General features: G+C 43.2%; 1 protein-coding gene across 3 annotated transcripts in view; it reads left to right on the forward strand.

The window, feature by feature from the left end:
- Positions 1 to 24,665, forward strand: part of PDE7B (phosphodiesterase 7B) — a 202,117-nt gene that overhangs the window by 64,820 nt on the left and 112,632 nt on the right. The window contains exon 1 of one of the 3 annotated variants that reach the window (XM_033143843.1): positions 7,284 to 7,614. The exons of the other annotated variants lie outside the window; for them this stretch is intronic. Coding sequence (XP_032999734.1) covers positions 7,594 to 7,614 — 21 coding nt within the window. The 5' untranslated portion in view covers positions 7,284 to 7,593. Of the gene's footprint in view, positions 1 to 7,283; positions 7,615 to 24,665 lie in introns of those variants that run through there. 3 annotated transcript variants of the gene reach the window in all.

The following is a 24,665-nucleotide window of genomic DNA, read 5'->3' on the forward strand; positions in this document are numbered from 1 at the left end:
GGTTATGGTTTTTAAACAAAACATTTAACATTGGTTCTTAGCTGTGAATGCAAGTTTTTCATTTTATATTGTTGTTGTTGTTCAGTCGTTCAGTCGTGTCCGACTCTTCGTGACCCCATGGACCAGAGTACGCCAGGCACGCCTATCCTTCACTGCCTCTCGCAGTTTGGCCAAACTCATGTTAGTAGCTTCAAGAACACTGTCCAACCATCTCATCCTCTGTCGTCCCCTTCTCCTTGTGCCCTCCATCTCATTTTATATTAGTGATGCAATAATTTTACGACTGTTATGGTATGATCCCTCCCAGGGCTTTTTTTTTTCAGCCGGAACTCAGTTCTGGCACATCTCAGGTGGGCACCATTGCCATTATAAGAGAACAAGGGAGGCGTTCATGGCAAGCTCCGGCACCTCTTTTCTAGAAAAATAGCACTGGACCCTCCTACCCCCCGGATAAGTTCCTGCAACCTTGCATGGAAAGTACAATTTCATCTGCTGTCTTCTTCTGTCAGAAAGCATGGGGAACACTGCAGTTTGTGAAATTATTGGTTCTATGCAACTCTTAAAGGAACAGCAGCTTCCTCAAGGGCCTTCTCTTTACCAGCTGGGCTGGACAACCATGGCTTCCCAAAGCTAGCAGGCCTTTTCTGCACCTGCATTGCCAACAGGTGCAACCAGCACGGCAATAAGAAGGAACATACCTCTTTCTCTCTTTGAAACCTCGGTGTGGTAGGAGGAAAAAGCAGGTATATTTTCCTTTTAACATACAAAGACAGTGACAACAACAGTTGTTGTTTTATTTTGATTATGTATTTTGTGGATTTATATTGTGATTTTATTCTGTGAACTGCCCTGAGACCTGCGGGTATAGAGCTGTATATAAATTAAATGAATGAATGAATGAGAAGGCCCATAGCTCAGTGGTAGGCCATTTACAAGATGCAGTGGAGGACTGGGGGATGCAGCAAAGAAATAGGGAGAACTGTGCTACATTCGTGGAAGGAAAGTGGGGGCCCATGTACAATTACTTTAATGTCTTTCATTAATTTGTCATGACATACGGCAAGCCATGACATACGGCAAGCTGTTGCCTGCAATTCTGTGCACACAAGTCACAGGGTTGCATCCCCTGCTATCAGTTAATACCCTTCCATGTATTAATAACCAGCCAGTTAGAATCCTGATCCCAGGGAGCTGCATTCCTTCCTACCACCTTGGAGTGGCAGTGGTAATTTGTATTACATCACACAGTCATGTAATAATAAACTACTGAGCTAACGTAGTAAGCTGGAAGTTCAGTGGTGTTGCCTTACCTGGGAGTGGCTGTTCATGTTAGTACTTGCAACTGTGACCTTTCAGCTTCTACTCTAATGGTTGGGGTATGAAACTAAGACCATCACTAGCATGATGTTGAGGCCCAAATTCCCCACTATAAATGCATCCAATGCCTTTATATTGTAATAGGGACTGCGCCCCTGCTCACACCCCGCGCCAACCCTCCCTGCCACTCCTCCCATATTAACCCCCTTCCCACCCCTTGCAACCATTTTTTACCTTCCCAACTCCATTTCTGAAGCCACTTTTCTCTTCTATTCTGCAACCCCATTTTCACCTTCACTCTCATGTCCATGCCTCCTCCTTCCCCTCCTTCTGTGCAACCCTTCCTGGCATACAAACCACCCCAACGCTAACATACCCTCCAACATTTCTCCGATGAAAATAGGGACGTCCTAAAGAAAAGCGGGACATTCTGGGATCAGATTAGAAATAGGGGCAGCTTCTCTAAATCAGGGACATCCCTGGAAAATAGGGACACTTGGAGGATCTGTAATTATACATTATTTAGGGCAGGTAAAAAGAGATGTCTATCACTGATGAACACACCCACTCTTTGCAAAACAGTACTTTTTTGGGGGGGGGGGGGTTTGTCTTGAGAACGTTGACCAAAAAATTCCACTGCTGAAACTGGAGGGCAATAGTGAGGATCCCAACAGAACTCAACAAGTAATTATGTGATATTTCAGTCATGTATGTAACAGCAGTGCATGAGAGAACGGAGCGGCAGTGGTGTACTTTGGGTACCAGTACTGCATCTGCGGGGAAGGTGATGGGGAGACGTGGGGGCAAGGTTGGGGGAACTCCAGGTTGGGTGCAAGCAGTGGGCGCATGTATCTGCAAGGCCACTGCCATCAACCTGGAACTCCCTTGACCTTGCGATCACTTTGCCCTGTCCCATCCCTATTGTGGCAAGCAGTACTGCTGCTAGGAGGGTGCCACTGTCCTTACACACACACACGCCACTGCTTCATGTATGTGGACAATTTTTTTAAACAAAGGTTTTTTTACTTGTGTTTTTCAAAAGGTAGCAAATTAACCATATAATAAACAGAGTACAAACTAGATTGGAATACAAACGTAAACAGAAGTGCAAAAAGTAACAGCGCAGCCTTGATTTAATATGCATTATACTCAATAATATGGAAATAGAAATATCTGAGACTAAACCTCTGTGTCTAGTACGTGAACAATTATGAAACCAAAAGTTTGTCCAAATCTAGAACATTTAAAAGTTTCTTGTTACTCCTAATTTAGTAGCAGAAGCACCACTGGTTTAAGAGGGTTCCCATCAATATGGATTTTGAAGATGTGATGACAAACCATGGTTGCTTATTACAAGAATGAGAAGTGGCAAGCTTCAGGCTTGTACAGTCCTCCCTCAACCATTCCCCTGCACATGAAGGGAGATTTTTCATTTCATCTGAATAAGGCAAACTGTGGTTTGTGCAAACCACCGTTTGCCCTCAAATTATGTACAGTGGACGCTCTGGTTGCAAACACGATCCGTGCGGGAGGCGCGTTTGCAACCCGCAGCTGCTGCGTCTGCACACGCGTGTGATGCAATTCAGCACTTCTGCGTATGTGCAAAGCATGATCTAGTGCTTCTGTGCATCCGAGAGCTCCGAAACCCGGAAGTAACCCATTCTGTTATTTGTGGGTTTGGCGCGATGCGCAACCTGAATTTTGCGCAGCCTAAAGCGGCCGTAACCTGAGGTATGACTGTAGTGTAGTGCAACGGAAACTTGAATGGGCGAGAAGTTGGGCTGCTTGACTGTTCAAGCTGAGAGGTCAAAAAACCTATTGGGGGTAACTCCTTGACTTGAAAAGTTGAGCATGTGAATGGATTTGTGAATCAAGCAAGTCAGTGGCCTGCTCAACCATCTTTGATCTGTTCTGCAATTATTTCTTCACTAATTAATGATGAACCAACAGGAGTCCATAGCATTCAGACATTTTCGAATCTATAAATTATCTGTGAGGGTTGAGGGGAAACGCCACCAAAATGTTTGTTCTGATCCACGCTCAGATTTGTAGTATGAACAATGCCTTTGCAGCAGCAGTTTGATATCTGTTGATTAGCGCCACATTTATTTCCCCTATGTTAAGATGTACCCTTATTTCTTTCTGTCTCAAATCTCACGTTATTCTCTTATAAGTTACAGTAGACAATATGCTTTTATCTGGTATATCTACTTAGAAATATAACCATCCATTCTAAATACTCAAAATTGTTCTGGAAACTTTTACATAAAAGATTTAACCTTTTAGCGTTCCCCTTGGGAGATTAAATGAAACAAGCTTTTACTGAACTTGTGAGACATTTCATAAAGGATTTTTAAAGCAATCCAGTTGTGCTTTATGATTTTAAGGAAATTTGTCTTGCCACTTCACCCCTCCAACATAACTGGAGTAGTTCACAGGTTTCTTTTAACATTCACATTTGCTTTTAAAAAGATGTATCAGAGATAATTCTCTGCTTCCAAATTATGACATGTCTATGCATGACTATTTATTACAGCTCAAATATGGTGTTGATTCACCTGGCTTGTACCACATTTGTATCAATCTGACTTCCAAATACTTTAAACCAATGCTGTATTATAAGCAAAGGATTTGTTGAATCACCACCTTCCCTTTAGCACTGCCAAGGACTTTTCTTCATTGCCACAATCGTATCTACTGATCAAACAAGCAAGCAAGCAAGCAAGCAAACAAACAAACAAACAATATGTATCACAGAAACTCACACAGTTCCCAGTTGCACTTATGCACTGAGTTTAAGCTTTAAACCTTCTAGATTTTTGCAAAGATCTAGCATCCAAGCTATAAAAGCAACTGTTATTTGCTGAAATATCGTGTTGCATTCTGATACAATTAGATTAGCAGAGACACCATCAGTTGGGCCTTTGTACAAGTTTAGTGTCACAAGTCTCATGGAGATGTCTTGGAGAGGCTGGTCAGATCAGCATGAACAGTGGGAGAAGCCTGAGGAGCTAGAGGCCAATGATTCCAGGGAGGGATCTAGCAGGCTGAGATGGGCCATGAGAGACATCGGAGTTGCCTGGGGAGAACCTAGGTAGTCTGATCCCGGGGAGGGACCCAGTAGACTGTCCCCCAAGCAGCCTATGCCACCCCAGCCCACAGCCCCTGCACTGCTGGAGCATCCTTTCCCTCCAGTTCCTACTGGTGAGCCTCTGCCTCTGGAGGAGGCATCAGATGCCAAGTCTGGCTCTGGCTCCTCCTCTGTTGCCTAGATCATGGAGTTGTCAGAACTAGCATGAATGGACAGCTCAGGTCCAACCCACCAGAAGGAGTTCCTATTTGCTTGCCCAGTCCAAGGACGTGTCCCACTTGCCATACTAAACCCTTGCCCACCCCATTACTTTACAAGAAGAAGAAGAAGAAGAAGAGGAGGAGGAAAAGGAGGAGTTTGGACTTGATATCCCGCCTTTCACTCCCCTTAAGGACCATAAAGAAGGCTGAAGAATTGATGCTTTTGAATTATGGTGCTGGAGGAGACTCTTGAGAGTCCCATGGACTGCAAGAAGACCAAACCTATCCATTCTGAAGGAAATCAGCCCCGAGTGCTCATTGGAAGGACTGATCCTGAAGCTGAGGCTCCAATACTTTGGCCACCTCATGAGAAGATAAGACTCCCTGGAAAAGACCCTGATGCTGGGAAAGATTGAGGGCACAAGGAGAAGGGGACGACAGAAGACGAGATGGTTGGACGGTGTTCTCGAGGCTACTAACATGAGTCTGACCAAACTGTGGGAGGCAGTGAAAGACAGGCGTGCCTGGCGTGCTCTGGTCCATGGGGTCACGAAGAGTCGGACACGACTGAACAACAACAAGGAGTCTCAAAGCAGCTAACAATCTCCTTTCCTTTCTTCCCCCACAAGAAACACGCTGTGAGGTGAGTGAGGCTGAGAGACTTCAGAGAAGTGTGACTAGCCCAAGGTCACCCAGCAGCTGCATGTGGAGGAGCGGGTAAGCGAACCCGGTTCACCAGATTACGAGTCCACCGCGCTTAACCACTACACCACACTGGCTCTCAACAGGGATCCCTGGTATGTGTCAACGACTGGATCAGCATCTTAGCTTAAGCAGCCAATATATTGCACCTGTTGTGCCTTTAACCTGTGCTTTGCTCATGAACCATACTGATTTGAGCATGGAAGTTTTTGGCAGAAACCATAATCTGACTTTGAATTCTTTACCCACAGAGAACCAGGACACCTCGCTCTTAGTGCATTTTCCACATCTGAAGGAGGAGGAGGGTCTTATGGTTGTGAGTGACCCTCCTCTTTTCTCTTCAGTTTGCAGGCCCAGGAACTGCTCTGATGGACCATTGAGTGTTCTTACTCAATCTCTCCCCCTTCTCCCTCCATTTCCTCATTCTCCCATGTGAACGCCAAGTTAAAGTGTCAGTATATGGTCTGCTTCTTTGTTCTTTGCCACTGAATACAGTGGCTAGCCCCCCAACACATACCCACACACCATGGTGGCTAGGAAGTGGAAGGCAACCTTCATCTACAGTTAACCTTCACCGCCTACAGCTTTTCTGTGGTTTGGGGTCAAGTTTACTCAGAAAAATGGAGTGCTGCCTAGGGGCTTTGAATATGGACATTGTGTTATTTTCCATGTTATGAAGTTGATAAGTAAAAATTAAGAAACAGTTATTTTTGTCAAATCCTTGGAAATTAAAAGAAATAAATCTGATTATCAACAAATACCAGAAACATTCAAGCATGGGAAATCTGGTCCAGAGTAGTAACAAACATGAAAATACAGTGACAATTTAGATCCAAGTCCTCCTTCAGCTCTTCCTCATAGATCTTGGATCTATGCTACCGGTATATATAACAACAGAACACAGAAAACAGATCCATTTGAAAGCCCTTGCCTTGATGAGGTTGTCCATGCCTTTTCCTCCTTTCACATGTCCCAGGTGAATGAAGAAGGAAGCAGTGATTGCAGTCTTAGTATACACTTACCCACAAAGTCATTGATCAGGTATACCCACTGCTGGGACTACCCTCATCTGTTTTCAAGTGGACACACTCATGAGCGTAGCCAGGGGGGAGGAAGGGGAGCAGTAGAATAGAAAAACAATAGAAAAACAATAGAAATACTTAGCTAACTGACCAGTCACATTGGTTCTGCCCCCCCAAGTCCTGCCCCCCCCCCACAAAAATCCTGGTTACGCCCATGTACACACTGCAGGGTAATGCATCAATCTGCAATGAGCTTTTACTTTTGTCATGAAACCAGTTTCTCAAGAAGCACTTTTCGGGGCAAAACACCAACAAAATAATCTAGACACTGTGTGGACTATGTTAAAAAGAAAAAAACCCAGCAACCTCCAAATACTCAGTCTCCATTGATTCTAGAATAAAATGTGCGCACATAGCCCCAAGCTCCTTTTTTATTTTCCATCAAACCCCTGCAACGTGCAGTCTTGCGTCCTGACACAAATCAATAGGTGAAGCCTTCCCCTTTTTATTTTGCTGGCATTCATCAGCTCGCTCTGGCAGCAAAACTGACTGCAAAAACATTTCTAAGTGAGATCTAGATTCTTTTCTTTTCCTTCCCTTTTTTTAAGAATAAGCGGTTGGCGGGGGTGGGGTGGGGTGGGGGACACCTCCAGCTCTGGTTTCTTTCTAGAGTAGGGTGGTAGCCTGCCGAAATCACTGCCACATTCTTCCCATAGTAGTCCTTTAAAATTAATAGCACATGCAGAGGAAAAACTAAACCCCTTTGACGTCACTCTTGAAACGAGGAAACATAAACAGAGCAGGCTTCACTCTAGCGAGCTCGCAGGGCGCAAGCTGATTGGCCGGCTCGGCTGTGCCTGTGGCAGTTGACAGCACCTCCCAGCCAGGCACGCCACTGGCCTTCGACTTGCTGCTGCTGCTGCTGCTGCTGAACACTCAGCCACTCAGAGACTGCAGCAAAGCCCCCAGCTGAGCGCTCTATCCCAGCGCTCGTCTGGCAGGAAAGTGCCGCCGTCTTCTGTGGAGAGTCTCTCCTCTCTTTCTGCTTCTTTGGCACTCTCCTGTCTCCTTGGACATTCCGCCCCCACCCCGTTGCACATGTCCATGCGCACCTTCCTCTCTCCTCCCGCGCGTCTCCCTCAATTATTTGCTTCACCCTGAATGCAGTTTCTGGATCCTGCAGCACAAGTCTTCATGAACAAGCTGCGCCGCTTACAGATTTCGCAGCATTCAAAGGTCACAGAACTGCCACTATGGTTAAATGTCTTGTTTAATGGTTGAGGTATGTATATAGCAAATCCTCAGAAGCGCCATGGTCATGGGGGTGAAGGTTTGTTTTAAAGGGGGGGGGGAGAGAGAGAGTGAGAGAGAGAGAGAGAGAGAGAGAGAAAGAGAGATTGCGTTTGCCAAAGTTAGTAGCAGAGGTGATATTTGTGTTTGGAAGAAAACCTTGATGGCTCTCACTAAGAAAACTGCTGCTTGTTTATTTTTTAAATGTCCGTGCCTGCATTTTCATTGTTGTTGGTATTGTCCTAAGCCACGGAAACTTGCATGAATTGCAACTGAACTGAGTGCAAAAGATAAAGGAAAGGTTCTGGGACAGTAACACTTAATGACCATTAGGAGAGTCAGAGTCTTTCTTGCCCCTTTTAGTTCTTAGCATTTCAGTGGCTTGAAAAGAGAAGCTTACAGGTAACTGAGGCTGGAATCCTGTACCCATTTACCTGAGAGTAAACCCCACTGAACTGAATGAGTCTTACTTCTGAGTAGACATGAAAAGGACTCTGCTGTAAATGTGCTGGAACTAGGAATATTGTGTGTGTTTTTTTAACCGAAGGAGGGAGAAGTGAATGGCAATGCAAATAAAAAATATTTATTTGCAATATATGTTACAGATCTTTATCTTCTGGGTGTTTTAGCAGGTTACAAATGCTCCTCTGTTTCTTTAACTTCATTAAAGGGTTTGTGCTGAAACTATCAACAAAGAGATAACATATTAACAGCTAGCTGAAGGGCAAAACAGTGAACAGCATCTTCTCATGACTGTTTGGTGACATATAGGTTCAACTGGTCATCAAACAACAGCCTGTACTCTTAACTTGGAGGGTGGCTGCAGCATTCAAGTGACCTGCTAGTGTTGCAGGGAGCAGGAGCAGTGGTTCGGCTGAACAGAACTCACATTGTTTTCAGGAGAGTGGCTGCAACATGCATTTGAGAAAGCTACTCCCGAGAGTTGCATGTTAAAATCCTGTCCAAATAGCCAATGATACGCGCGCGCGCGCGCGCGCACACACACACACACACACACACGATGGCAGAAAGGTGTATTGTCTGAAGGCATTGCAAGGTTTCATCACTCTGAAAGCTCTGTCGAGCTGTTCGGAAGGAGGGACGTGTTGCATTTTTGAAAATTATTGTTCTTAATTTCAAACTCATTTGCTTTTACGAATTCAGAAACCTTGGATGGGTCACCCTAGCAATATACTTTGAAGGGGTTTTTTGGGTGGGGGGAGGAAGAGAAACAAGTAACTGCACTTGATTCATAAGTGCCAGCTTAAGAATGGTAAATATTAGCTTCTGAAATGCAGACTATCTGCTATGTGCTGTGAATGACAATTGCTATCCTGCAGTGCCTGGTGGGGAAAAACACGGACTTTGTGTATTGCAAATGCATAACTGCAGCTCCTCCATTTCCTTTGCTGTATCTTCACTGATGGCTGCAAGAACAAAGAGGCTGCTGTCATTAATAAATTGCTTAATGACACATTTCATATGCAGGGTTAAGGCATCCTTCTTCCTTTTTTGCCTGTCAGCCACAGTCAGTTTTTATCAGCTGAACTGTTAGCTTCTCATGCTTCTCTCTCCAGTCTACAGTAGATCTTATACACTGAAAAATGTTAGCAAGCTCCGGAAATTCAAAAACACTATTTTGAAGAGAATCATTTCAACTGCTATGTATAATTGTGCATTATTCAATTAAATTATCACTGTAGCAGGAAAGGAATATGGACAAATCAGAGGGAAGAAGAAAGAGCACTCAAACTTTCTGAAGGACTCTGGTTTCTGATAGCATCAACAGTGCAATTCTTTACAGGTTACTTTGATGCAAGTCCCACTGTGTTCAGTAGTGCATGCTTCCATGGAGGCAAGTATAGGGTTGTACCATGAACGTCCCTGTTGCAAGTTTAATTGGGGCATGTAACTCATTTCGCACTATACTATATGAGTGCTGAGTGAGGATTGTAAATGGGAAGAGAATTCTCCCCCTGGAATCCAGAAGTCTTGACTACTGATCAGGAGAGGTTAAGTTCTGTTTAAATCTGTGTGAGTTTAATAGGGTTTAAATAAGTCACAACAACCAAGGGAGAAGCTGAATGTTACAGAAGATGCAGAGGTGCTTGAAAAATCGGTACACCATGTGGCGCGTCTCTCCAATGTTCCACAACATGTTGCAGCACTTACCCAACTGCGTGTTGTCATCCCACTGTGGGTTCCCTTGTTCCCTTCAGTGGAAGCGAGCAACTTAGAATAGAGACAGTTGAAACATATGAGTAGAATGGAAAGACATCATGTTGTGCCCTTGCATCACGAGAAAAGAGATGCTTCACATTTCACAAGACAGGAGAAGACCTCAGCACGAGGATACCTTTTTCAGCATCAGCTATTGCCTTTTATAACATGTTGTTCTTACAATTTGTGGTTATAATTCCATTGGTTTCAATAGGTTTGGGGGCCCTGTGTGTGTCTTCTATATGGTTAGAGGATCACTCTGCCTCTTCTAAGCATCCATTTTATACAAACGTTTTGCATGCCCTCAGAATGTCTGCAAAGAGACTGTACACAGTATTCTTGAGCAGAGCAACTTTTCAGGCTTGCAAACAGTGATCAAATGTCTTAAGATGCATACTAACTACAGGAACCAGAACAAAATGTGGAAACAAAATTACACTCTGTTGGGACACACTAGCTAGTTTCTGTAAATGTCCTATAAACAACACTGATCAGTCATTTGTTTAAATTTCTGGTCCACTGCATCCCAAATGCTAGTTGCTGTTTACAATGTATAATTCAGATGTCAGGTAGACACACAACAATGGTAAAAAAAATTCCACCCAAAGAGCAGTATTCAACCAGGTTTCATTCAGTGTAGACCTATTGAAATTAATGGCCTAACTTAGCAATAACAAACTCTAGCCCAAATAAATATGTTCTGTTGTGCTTTGAGTAATACCCAGGCCAAATGTTTGCTCAGTTTCCAGAGGGGGGGAGTTTCAAAGGACTGCAGGAAAGAAAACTTAGCATTAGGATGTTAAGACAACGTTGCCAGCTAAGGGTGGGATCCACCTAACCAGCCCTATCAGCAAAAGCCCTGCACAAGGACTTGTGCAATGGGGACTTCTTCCCTCCTTTCCCTATGCCCTCCAAAATTGGCTCTGGGGTTCAGGAGAACCCACAAAACAGTGCACAGGCAGGGAGAGAGGAGAACATTCCATCTGGCAAGATGCAATGCGTGGACAGACAGAATTACTGGAAGAGTGTGATGTTGAATTCCATCCTAAATGTCAGAATAAAATGAAATTATTAGAATGATTTGACTCAACCCCTAAGGGGTCTGGTTGCTTTGTCCAACAATGTCATAGCCTAAACATATCAAAGCTCCATATGAGAATATTAACAGCACCATGTAAGCATTCCATTTTTCTTTCGATAGAGTTCATAGAGAATATATTTATCTTTATGCAATGCAACCTTTAAGCTTTACTTACATGTGCTCATTTCAGCCTCAGGGGAGGTTGGCACAGGCTGAAAAGCATTATGATAAATGCTAATAACAGCTTCAGCTGCAACTTCCGTACGGTTTTAGTTTGTTCACATACACCACTACACCACATTGCCTTCAGTCAGGCAGACTTTGGGTCAATAGGTGATTGGAATTGATGTGCAAGAAGCCCATCTTTAAAACTTCTGTGCTTTGTACCACCATCCGTACCCTACCTAAGGGCAGTGGCAGCTCTTTCAGTCTGAGAACCACATTTTTTTCTGTAGGCAACCCTTCCAGGGCTGCATGACAGTGGTGCCTGAGGTCAGAGGCAAAAAGTGAGTGAAGTCTTTCCTTTCTACAGTAAACTACAGTACATACCAGCAACACAAAATTCACAGGCTACTACCTCTCTCTCTCTCTCCTCCATTTAGGCAAATGATAGGTTTAACATAGTCAAAGGACACATGACTATGTTCTTTGGGTGCAGAGCAGGGCTGGGGAGGAGCTGTAGCTCTTGCCAAATTCAGCCCACCATTGGAGACTCCTAAGGGCTTGCAGGGGGCTACATTCAGCCCTCAGGTTCCTGACCCCTGCCTGACACACTCCCACAGATGCCTAGGAAATCACAGTAAGCATGTGTCCTCCTGGCCCAGTCATAAACTCATCACCCTCCCTTGATTATCAAGTCTACAGTTCTGACCATGTGAACAGTAAAGCCGATAAAACTGGTGTGTGTAGTTGAATATTTGCCCTAATAAAGACAATGTTTTGCGACCTTAATACATGCTTTAAAAATGAGAATGTCAGAGCTGTATTACATGTGCAAGGCAGCAGCAAGACAAGATGTGCCAGTCATTCCCGAGTCCTCTGCTGCAGTTTCCTGTAGCAACTGCAGCAGCTGAAAAATGCTTCATATAGTTATCTTTATGGATGAAAAGCAGTGCTAAGCCTGTTCTGCTTTTATGTCCTGAACTTAGTCAGCAATTGTACTCTGTAGAGAGTTATTCCCTCCCCCCCCCGTTTTTTTTCTTCTAAGAGGAACTATCCACGGACATCTATTTTTGCTTAGGAACCACCGTTAACCCTGTCTTGTCTGAACTCAATTTCATCCAGCCTCTGTGTGGCATTATTCCTCCGCTGGATCTCTGGTGACCCATGCTACAATTGATCGACCCCGTTATTACTCACTGATGGATCCTAGCCATATATTCAGTAAATAAACAATGCAGAGACTTTGTTTATAGCTGAAAGCGGTTGGTGCAGCAGCACTGGACGTCTTTAAAATGATGCTCGTCTACTGAGCTCTATTCTCAGCTGGCTTGGGACTGATATCCTGTAAAGTTTATCTGACTTGCAAGGTGCCTGTCATCAACTGCTAGAGCAACTCCTTTCATCACAGGGGGTGAGCAGCAGATGCGTTGGAGGAGCCCCTAAGTGCACTTGTCTGAAGGAAGGCAGATGTAGGCTCAACCAGACTTCCTTTTGTGCCATGTTACATACAAGGCATAGGTTCACACCTTTTCTGTTTTTGCCCTGGTGCTTTCCCCATGAAAACCAATGGGAGTAAATGGCAATCTGCAGGAAACCTGAGTTGCAGTTTATTCTGATCCAGTGTTAAAGAGCTGAAGAGTGGATGAAGCGCTGGGGCAAATGAAAAAAAGCACTCTGACAGGGAGCTTGAAAGTGCAGAGCTTTACCTAGAAAGTGCGGGGCAAATCGGAAGTGTGGATGAGCCTTAAGGCAGTTGACAGAAGAACTGGGACTGGCAATACATACCGGGCTGTAAATGCAACTATGACCCGACTCCGCCTTGCATTTTGATTATTCTTTGTGCACCTTCCACCCTCACTTCAGTCAATGCTCATTACCGCCAATTGACAAATTAATGTCGTCGTCCCCTGCCTAAAATGTCAAAAACACCTCAGGTACTTCTAGACAGGGACTAATGTTGCAAGCAGGTCATGAGATATCAAAAATGGCCATTGGCAAAAGATCCCCCCTTTTTTCCTTATTGGATTTCCTCCTAGATTAAATGGGTGTAGGTGGGATTTTATGGACTGGCATTTTATGAAAACAAAGTTGTCTGCGTGGAGTTCCAGCCTCATATAGCTCTAGCATGTTTGAATCTAATTAGTGCATGAAGGGGTTAAACCTTGGAGTAAGTTGTCCTGCCAGGCTTAGCCTATGTCATCACTTCCCACCTTGAGAAGAAATGGGTCACCAAGCCTCTGCCTGCCTCTTTCTCCCCATGTGAACTTCAGTATATAAGAAGCTCTGAGCAAGGCTTTAACCAGCCTCTTTTGTTTCAGACCTGAACAGAGTCTGAAGCTAGTGTTTTTCACTACCAATAGTTTAGAAACCTTAACCATTTGTAACTAAGCAACATTTTACTGCCTGGGCATCTTTTCTGATTGCTGTATGCAAAAGCACATGAATCCAACATTTGAAGAGTTTTGTGAGTGAACCATTTTATGACTTACCAAACGTGTGCTCTGCCTCTGTGCCAGGGAAGTGTTGTAGCTTGGAAACTGCTTTTAAAGGGGGACATTTTCAGGACCAGTGCAGGACAATTCTCCACTACCTGCCTGTCCATATTACCCTGTGGCTAAACAGATGCAGTTCCATAGGTACCCTTCTAGTCTATCCCACTGCCAATTCCTTTGCAATCTCTCCCTCTGCCTTCTAGTGAAATTAATACCTTGTTAGTTCCTATAAAAATTAAGTGTTGCTGTGCTCAGGAGTGCTTGTCCTTATACATGGCCCCTTTTGAGGAGTGGAACACCCCCCTCCTTTTCTTCAGCTGTGGTGGCAGGGAAACGGATGGGTAAAAATTCCCTAGCATGAGTGACAAGGTTTTCCCCAAGGTTGTTCAGTGACACTGGAGGCAGGGGGAGGATGGTGAAGTGAAGCTTATTGGCAGCCTTGAAACTGATAAGATTTCCCAACAACCTTGTCATCTTCACTGTAGGTGGGGGAGGGAAGGAGTTGTGGAAGGAATGAGAAGGCTTTCCTCCTACACTTTTATGCCATTAGTGTTAAAATGTAAAAAATCTCAGTCCCGGGTGTATACAACTATGGGGGGTGTGTGTGTGTGTGGAGAATGGTGTGTGCAGGACTAAAAAAAGAAAATGACAGAACATTTCTCTTTAAGGTAGTCCTAACGCTGGTGTGGGGGAGCTTTGTCCATCCAGGTGTTGCTAAACTACAACTCCCATGATCCCTGACAATTGGCCATGCTTGTTGGAGCTAATGGGAGTTGTAGTTCAGCAACGTCTGAAGAGCCAAAGGTTCCCTGTGCCTACTGTAACAGGAAAGGAAAGATGGAGTGAAATTTCAAATGTAAATCCATCTCCGTGCATAGCCATCGGTTATGCAAGCACACTAAAAACTGCATTTCTGTGTTTCACACATCCACACCAACCATGAGGGAGATGCCTCAAAAGTAACTGAAGTGGTGTGTGTGAAACCTGCGTGTGCCTTCCTTTCAGTGGACTCTTTAAAGTACAAAAAAAGGCAGGAGGAAGAGAACGCGACCTGGCACAGTGGTGGTATGGTTGCCTCCTTGGGCTTCTGAGTCAGGGAGAGGTGTGAGCAATGAATTCATTCCTATGTTTGTCTTCCTGCTGTAGTTGAAAGTACCTCTGCTACCCGGTGTCTCTGCTGTTGCTTCCCCCAAGTCCAAAGCAAGCACCAGGAGAGCTTAGGAGCTGTTCCAGAGGGCAGGAACTGAACCAATAGATTCAAATTACAAAAAGGAAGTTCTGACTAAACATAAGGAAGAACTTTCTGACAGTAAGAGCTGTTCAACGTGGAATGGACTACTTTGGAAGGTGGTGGACTCTCCTCCATTTGAGTTTTTATATCTGTGAATCCTGCATTCAAGAGAGTTGGACCTTTGGTTCTCTTCCAACTCGACAGTTCTATGATTCCACCTCTATTAGAGCTCATTCACACTTCCATTTGTCCCATGGTTTCTAGGCTCAGGTCCAATAGGTTTTTCTTTTGCCCTGCCGCTTTCTCAGGAAAACCCATGGCTTATTGATAAATCACAACAAATTTCAATCAGGTTTTCTGTGGATTGATGCTTGTTCTCATTCAGCAGTAAACCACAGGTTTTCCCAAGAAAACAGATGGGACACAAGAAAAACCTCTTGGAACTGTGCCTTTAGATCATGGGACGAGGAAAGAAATTGCAGGACAAAAGGGAGTAGGGATGAGCCCTTAGTTTTGTCAAACAACTCAGCTGTTGCAAGTTTATCTTCATCTTAATTGCTAAAAATATGCTTATTTACATATTTAGCATGATAGGCAAAGCAGAGCAGGGCCAGGCTACAGGCTAGTACAGGGGTCAGCAACCTTCGGCTCTCCAGATGTTTCGGACTATAATTCCCATCATCCCTGACCACTGGTCCTATTAGCTAGGGATCATGGGAGTTGTAGGCCAAAACATCTGGAGAGCCGAAGGTTGCCTATGCCTGGGCTAGTAGATAGGATTTAAGAACTGACTGGAATATGCCTTTACCTATTTAGCTGGAGCTTAGATGCCTAGTGTTGATGAGTGGTTTGTAAATTTTTTTTTAATAGAGGTATTGCTAGGACTTTGCATTTTAGAATATTTATTTACAACATGTGGTTAATATGCTTTTAGGAGTCCTTTTTGCTCTCTAATAAACTCTGGACATGGATATTAATCCCAATGCTACAGCTGCTATATGTAGTAGATTAGTGATTTGGAGTTCAGCCCTAGAGATAGAACATCATGTGCCTAAGCATCCTCAACAGATGCCTGACCAAACATTTCTTGAAAGCTGGAATTTGAATATCTCTCCACGGAGGGAGATCTCATAGCTCCATTAGGTAGCTTATTTCACTGCTGAATTGTTCTAGTATTAGGGTAACCTTTAGAAGAAACTTTTCATGGAGGACAAGGCTTTCAATGGCTATGAGTTATGATATGGCTATGTTCTGCCTTCGCAGTTGGAGGCAGTAATTTTTTCTGAATACTAGCTGCTTTATACTGCTGGAGGGGGAGGGGGCTCTTGTGCTCGGGTCCTCCTTGAGGGTTCCCATGGGTATACGTTGCCCACTGTGAGAATAGGATGCTGGAGTAGATGGGCCATGGGGCCTGATCCAGCAGGTTCATCTTGTGTTCATCATAGGTTTTCCTATAGTTTTCTCTCCATTATCTTACAAGAAAGAGGGAAAGTAGAAGAACAAATCTATGAAAATACAAGGAAAGACATATCAAGGTGTATTGTGCCCTCTCTCTCTCTCTCTCTCTCTCACACACACACACACACAATATTGTGTGAGAACCACTGCTGAAGGACTCTGAGTTTTTTAGACATTCCCATTATGAACTATCTCAGGTTATACACGTTCCATGAGTGTCATATTTTTGTTGTATAAACAGTCCTGAGCTGATTAAAATCAACTACTTGAAAAAGTTGCTGCTCTAGGCCAAATCTCACATTATCATTCCATCCTTATTCCCAGTGGGAGTTTTGCTTGAACAAGACATCAAGTAAGGATTTAGTATTTACTTTGTCTCCATATCAGTTTGGAATGCAGCTAATCCCCAAGAAATCAGATTTCCAGGTGAAATATTATTATGATGATGATGCATGAAAAAGTATATTATTTACAGCAGTGATGGGAGTTCTGGTGCCCTCCAGATGTTTTGGACTTCAACTTTCATCATCCCCAACCATTGGCTATGTTGAGTGGAGCTGGTGGGAGATGGAGTCAAACATCTGAAATGCCACAGGTTTCCTCCCTAGGTTTTGGCTAAAAGGCAAGCTGAGAACTTTTCAGCCACCCATCATATAGATCACACTGTCAACATATCTGGTACTTGACAGTGATCACAAGCACAAAAAAGACAATAGAGTTGGGTGGGGGGGTCTCTCTGTTCCAGTGAGTTTGCAATCTAAATTTTGACTGGGTTGAGAGACAAGATAGGTAAGTCAGAAGCAAAAATTATTGGGGGAGGCTATATGTACAAATGTAGTTAGGTGGTTACATGTACACAGGTTTGTTCTTTATAATTTATTTACACTATTTTAATCAGCTTCTCAAATGAAGTTGCCCGAGGCAGTGTGCAAGATTCAAACAAACAAACAAACAAACCAGCAAATAATAAAAGTGCCATTCACAATGCACATGAATGATCCAGTAAATTAAGTTTTTTCAAAATTTTAATTTGGGTGCAGATTGCAATGTTGAGTCAGATAAAATCGTGATCTAACTTTTTTTTTTGTTAGTTTAGTTTCCATGCTTTTATAATGGATTGTTAAGGCTAAGTTTTCACTAAAAACATGTCAACTTGTATTAGTTTTGAACACTTTTTTTTACTAAAGTAAAAATAAGTTGACATTAACATTTTCCTAGGACTTTTTGCTTGTTCTGGAATCTTGTTCTGATGTTCAGAGAATCTCTAAAATTGCAAAGCGTGTGCGTCCATATATTGTATTATTATTTATCAGTTTGTTGTCCTTCAGAATCTTTTTCTCAGTTCCTTTTTCACTATGTCTTTTATAAATGGACATTTACCTATATGGAGTAGCAGGGACTTGTCATTCATTGCATATCCTTATGTTTTCAGCCATCACATGGGACTTTATAGAAATGCTTCCACATGTTCATGTGTGTAGCACTTGAACTAAGCATCCTATATCCAAGGACCATGCCATACACTATGCAGTTTTAATTTTGAATTTTTAAATTTGTATTTTAATCTGTATTTTAAATTGATTGTCTTTATCTTTTTGCTGTGATTTAATTAGTGTTAGCCGCCCTGAGCCCGGTTTTTGGCTGGGAAGGGCAGGGTATAATAAAATTATATTATTTCAATGTGCCCATATAGTGCCCATCCCATCTCTTGACATGTAACATATAACATATAACCTGTTTAGAGTATAGATGGTTTTTTCTCCTCTTGTTATAATTGGAGTTCTTTCCATTTTGAGTGCAGGTTTAAAGGCAAAGGGACCCCTGACCATTGGTCCCGTTGCGGACAACTCTGGGGTTGTGGCGCTCATCTCGCTTTACTGGCCGAGGGAGCTGGTGTACAGCTTCCGGGTCATGTGGCCAGCATGACTAAGCTGCTTCTGGCGCATGGAAATGCTGTTTACCTTCCCACTGGAGTGGTACCTATTTATCAACTTGCACTTCGTGCTTTCAAACTGCTAGGTTGGCAGGAGCAGGGACCAAGCAATGGGAGCTCACACCATCGTGGGGATTTGAACCACCAACCTTCTGATCAGCAAGCCCTAGGCTCTGTAGTTTAACCCACGGCGCCACCCACGTCCCTGAGTGGAGGTTTAGGGTTTCTTATTTAAATCATTTATACATTTATACACATATAAGGTGAGGATTTGGACTGTGATTTCCTGAGAAACCTCATCTATGCATAGCTGCATTAACTAATGCCTTTTTTCTAGCTGAGGGTTTTAAAAAGCAGTTTGCTTCACAATCCCAGAGTATAGGAATTTGGACTGTAAGCATATAGGGATCCACCAAGTGCAGTTTCAGGTGTCCCCAGTGGCTGTAAATCTCTTCCTGGCATTCGGCTGCCCTCTAGGTGTCCAGCATAAAGTGAAGAGAACCACCTCCCAAGTTCTCAGTGCGTTAAAGAGAACTAAGAGGGGAATGGTAGACTTGTTCTCACCATGTTGGCACGCACAAAGAACTTGAAACATTAACAAGAAAGGGCCAGTCCCATTCACTTTGTAGTGTAGCAAGCTTTGGAGATACTTCAAGGCAAATACGGCCTCTCTTGTTGGTGCCTCTGAGTAAAACCTGTTGACTACCACCCTTCATTTTGGAAAACAGAAACTCAACTTTTTGGGGAAAGACCAATAAGTAAAGGGAAATGTAACTAAGGATAAGGAAGGTACTAATTCACCAGTCTCCCACCCTCTCTTTGAAGAACCCTCGAATACAAAAAGCACTTTGGGGATTAGGTCCAGTAGCTATTTAAAGAGGAAAATAATGCATGAACATTGGGGGCTTTTGATCTTTAAACCGCTTAGAAATCTTTAAATGCTAAACATCAAGAGGAATCAACAATACTGTAACACACTGTTTTCTATGAACAAAGAAAATAAGAAAAATGAGTAACAGCTAGTAAGAAACAGAGAGAATTGTTCCTCAAATCAAATATATTTTTAATGACTAATTAGAACTGAAGTTTAATTTTTAATGTCTAATTTCAACTGATTAACTGTTGTGCAGTTTTTATTTTTAAAAATTCAAGTCACTTTCACATTTCATTTTTTAAATCTGACTTAGAAAGCTTAAAAACAACAACCCTGATTTTCACAGCTGAGTAGTTTGATTTATAGCAGCCATTCCCAACCTGGTGCCCTTCAGATGTTTTTGACTAGAACTCCCACCAGTCCCAGCCAGCATGGTCAAGGTCTGGAGTGATGAGAGTTGTAGTCCAAATCGTATGAATAGCAGCTGGATGGAGAAATGCTGATTTAAAACAATAACGTTAGGTAAAGGTAAAGGGACCCCTGACCATTAGGTCCAGTCGTGAACGACTCTGGGGTTGTGGTGCTCATCCCACTTTACTGGCTGAGGGAGCTGGCATACAGCTTCTGAGTCATGTGGCCAGCATGACTATTTTTTTTTTTTAAACAGAATTTATTAGCATTTTCATAATATAACACAAACCCAACCCCACACCTACAAATACAAAACAAATACAAATACACATAATGTCAGGATTCTTCTTCTTATCTATATACCTTGCAAAAAAAAAATTTCTAGTTCTGAATCTTGACTTTTGACTTCCCCCGCCTATACACCTTCGGTTTTAAATCAATATACTATTTCCTTAACAACTTTTCTCTGTAAAAAATTTAACTTTACTTAAAAGAAAAAAACACAATTGTCTTAATCTTTGCATTATAACCTAAATCTTAACCAAGTATTCTTATAGCTAAACTTATTTCTTCTATCCTTTATCATGCTGCTTTTAACTTAAGATTCAATATCTCCTTACTTATTTAAAATAACTTGTAATTAACAGACTTCACACTCCGATTTCGGATACCATGGCAGACCATTTGAATTATACATTTAATATTTCAACCCACTCCCCTCTGTCCATTGTCTTTTTCTGTCTTTCACCAGAACCAAATCTCCAATTGTCTTCCTCTAAGTGTCCACAGGTCCAGGCTGCATCCACAACAAACCCCGCATCGAGCCTCAGGGTGTTCCTCCCCTCCATTCTGGGTTTCTCCGTTTCTTTTCTTCTTCTTCTTCTTCTTGTAGAAATCTTAATTCCTTGTCCCTTGCCCCCGAGCTGCCACCTCGGAGTCTGGATATTGTAAATTTTTTCCGTTCCAGGGCTGCCACCCCAGAAACCGGCCCCCCCTTCCTTTCGGAGTTGCCCAGCCATCTCAAACATCCTTCAAGCGCCTCTCCCAGCTCTTTGCCAAAGTTTGTTTCCATTGTGTAGACCTTTTGAAAAGCCTCTTCTGTGGAAAGTAAGTTCTTTTCATTTATAATTCCACTCAACATTTGTAGTTTTCGATTAAGCAGTTCCAGTTGCAAGACAGTAAGCATTTCCTCCTCCTCCAAACCAGAGCTCGATACCAGTGCAAGCGCAAAGTCCAGCATTTTAGGAGGGAGGGTGAGTATCAAGTTTCAGTTCCTGTCTCTTCCTTTCTTGTTTCAGTTTTTTCCCACGAGAGTCCAAGTCGTCGCCATTTCTCCGATGCCGGAGTATAAAGACCAAAACTTCAAATGGAGATATTTTTCCCCCAGTTAACCCCCGAAGGGAAATCTCAACAGTCTCAGTTTTCAAATTCCAAATACTTTCAATCGCTTGTTGTAGCAGCAGTCACTTAAAGAGTTAATTCCTTTCATCTCCCGAAGGGAGGAGGCGGGCTGCCTTTCTTCTTTCCCCAGATCGTTCCAGGAATACAAAGAGTCAATCAATTACTCACCGCCTCTGGGTTCTTAACAGCTCATTAAGGACAGGTAGAACTTAGACGCTTCATCACAGGCTTTGTCGCCGCATTTACATCCCGGTTGGGGCATGTCCCCTATAGCCCGGCTCCGTCGTCCCTTCACCCGCACTCCCCCTTTACAGGGGGAGCAGGGGAAGGGTTCGGAGCCACAACAGGCACAGCCGGGGAGCCCAGGGTGCGGGACGCTCTTCCCGCACCCCAACCGGAGCCCCGCTTTGCGGTAGCAGGGCTCCTAACCCCCGGGATGGACTGGGTGCTTCGCAGCCGAAGCAGCCCACGACCACCCGCAATGGCGTCAGCCGCCGGAAGTCGTGGCCAGCATGACTAAGCCGCTTCTGGCGAACCAGAGCAGCGCACGGAAACGCCGTTAACCTTCCCACCCAAGTGGTACCTATTTATCTACTTGCACTTTGATGTGCTTTCAGACTGCTAGGTTGGCAGGAGCAGAGACTGAGCAACAGGACTCACCCCGTCACAGGGATTTGAACCACCGACCTTCTGATTGGCAAGTCCTAGGCTCTGTGGTTTAGACCACAGCACCACCATCATTTGCACCATGTTTATCTTTCAAAAACATCTTCATAACAGTTTTTGGGAACAACCTGAAAGAATGTTCTCAGTAGGAGCAAACTACTGAATGTTTTCAAGCTGATATCAAGTTAGAATTATTTGCTTGAGAATCGTTTTCCAAATTCATTTTGTCCCAATATGTGGATGGTTGATAGAGGAGGATACCAACAAACTGAAGAGAATTCAGGGTGACTGAGTGTTTTGAGGCAGAGGAGCGTCAATATGCATTCAATAGAAAAGAAAAGAAAAATTGGTTCATGTGGCTTGGTTGCAATACGTTTCCAACCCTGCTAGGAATAGTGGCAAGGCAAAACAGACAAATGAAAGAGAACACAGCTCCCCAAACAAACCATTGTGAAATATGTGTGCTTACAGTGTGAAGTGTATGGAAAATATAACTCCATTAAAACTAGCATTATCTCTATTCAGGACAGATTAGAAGGCAGTGTTTCTCTAGGACTTTGCCAATAGCATAAAGAAACAAGCCTCCCTTTCATGTCCAGTTCACAATTAATGTTTTTTGCTTGCTGAATTGGCATAGTGGTTTTATATTTTACACAACTTTATTGCAGCATCTGTCTTCCTTCACCATATTCTGAAAGACAAGGCAACCATGATCTTAGCTGTGTTGCTCCATAGCATTTGGAAGCCACTATAATTCAAACAGCATTTGTCACTTCCATTGCCCTTCTGTCTTTCCTCCTACCTTTCCTCCAGGCCTGCCACAACATTATGAAAATAAACCCTTGCACAGCATTCAAACTGTCAGCATTTGCAAATTGAGTCATAAGCCTTTCCCTTGCAACTACAGTTGTGACCTGGGAAGTGCCTGACTTTTGTCTCCCTCTCAAGACATCCCTGCTACTCCATAAATTTGCCAAACTTCTTTCCAGAACCATGTTGCTGATGTTGTAGAGTAGGATTTCCCAAACTTGGATCTCCAGCTACTTTTGGACTACATTTCCCACCATCCCTGCTAGTTAGGGATGATGGGAGTTGTAGTTCAACAACAACTGGAGACCCAAGTTTTGGAACACCATCATTGCCCACTCTACATTTGATTGGTTTTGTCTCTGCCAAACCTGTTTTTGGTAGTTGAAGCTACCCTTGAAACTCCAGAACCACCCTAAGCACCAGCTTCTGGGTAGCATCAAGTCTCCTTCTAGTCAGTTGGGAAGATTCAGATGTGTGTTGCCTTCATTAGTCACAGTGAGACTTTCGTGATAGGACAGAAATAATTGTTCTGTCTGCAGCAAAAAGTCACAATGTAAAGTGCTTCTGTTTACTCTTTCAGTCAGTTATCCATGGCCTCCTGTATGATAGTCCATTCCATTCCTCCTTCCATCCAGTTTTCCATTCCCACTTCCAAACAGGTAGTCAGCATTCCAGGGGTGCTGAGCACTCTGTCTTCAATGGGTTGTTTTGAGGTTCTCCCTCATTCAGAGTTTCTACAGGGTGCAACTTCTGTAGACCTCTGGATCTCCTGACAGCTTCTTCACATATGTTACTAGAGACAATATTTGCCACAATATTTCTCTCATTATCTTTTTGGAAGATCTTCCATAAGAAGTATTTGATACAAAAAGAAACCAAGTAAAGATAATGAACCAGGCTCATTTATCTTGATACAATGAAAGGCAAGCTTGGGCATTTAATATCATTGTTTAAATGCTATGTTTACTAAGCATTTTAAAAAAATCATTCTTTTCTGGCAGAAAACATAGGGGGAAATATTTAGTCTAGAGAGAGAAAAGCACTCATATAGATTTTATTTTAGAAAAAGAAAATACATTTGTTTATGGATATCCAGAAGAAGAGAGGTCAATGGAAATTCAGAAACAACCTCACTAAATTAAGGCGTTGAAAAACAGAGTGATCCTAATTCTTAAAACAGCATACCCTAGCCATTTGTAATATCCCACATTGGCTTTTACACCTCTATATTATAGCAATAATATAGAACACAAGTTAGGATTGTAAATGTGAGTAAGTAGTTTTAAAAAAAAACCCAGAAAAATTGTGGACATAGACTACCAATAACACAAAACAGTAACTTTAAAAGTTCCATGAGTACACTAGAAACGCTTATAAAAAGTGTCACTGCCATTCATCCTCAATGGGTTTCAGTGGGGTTTATGCAGGATGCCACCTGCAAGCTAACCGGTGCAGCTGCATTGCTTGGAGAACCAGCTGCAGATGTAAGTCAGATCAGATTAGTTTCTCCCTTCCTCATGCACAGTTGGTTTTCATTACGGCTGGGACCCTCTGTGACGGCAATATGGCTTCATGAAGTATCTGTGCAGCACTCATATGCTGGCTGTCTGGGAGCCCAATTTAAACAACCTGTAAGGATACAAAACAGGCAAACACTTTTGAAGCTGCAATCCTCTGCAGACCTGCTTGCAAGTAAGTTCCATTGAGCTCCATGAGACTTACCTCTGAGTAAACAGACACACACAAGATTGAAAAAAAAAGGGAAATGGGGTCTTTCTGTGCTCTAGAGGGGTCTTTCTGTACAGGAGAGGAGTGGGTGAATGTAAGGAGTTGGATTAAGCCCTTCTATGAACACAAACATGCATGCACATCAGGTGTTGTGCTTTTTAACAATAGCATAATTGGCAGAATCCATCTGGTAAAGATTTCAGTGAAATGGAAGTTAATGGCAGCTGTCTAGACCTTCTTTGGTGATCACTCGTAGCCGAGTAAGATTGTCTTCCATTAGGACATCAAGTTAAGGCAGGCATAGGCAAACTCGGCCCTCCAGATGTTTGGGGACTACAGCTCCCATCATCCCTGATCACTGGTCTTGTTAGCTAGGGATGATGGGAGTTGTTGTCCCAAAACATCTGGAGGGCAGAGTTTGCCTGTGCCTGAGTTAAGGGCACATGAGTGGTGTAGCCAGGTGACAAAGTGAACAGAGTTCTATTTTCAGGTGTGTAAACCTCCTTTTCTATTTAACTGTTCAAGGTGTAGAAGACTTGTCCTCTTTTTCACCTGGCTACCCTACACAGGAAAAGG

This window comes from Lacerta agilis, chromosome 3, assembly GCF_009819535.1.
Source record: "Lacerta agilis isolate rLacAgi1 chromosome 3, rLacAgi1.pri, whole genome shotgun sequence".
Lineage (NCBI taxonomy): Eukaryota > Metazoa > Chordata > Lepidosauria > Squamata > Lacertidae > Lacerta > Lacerta agilis.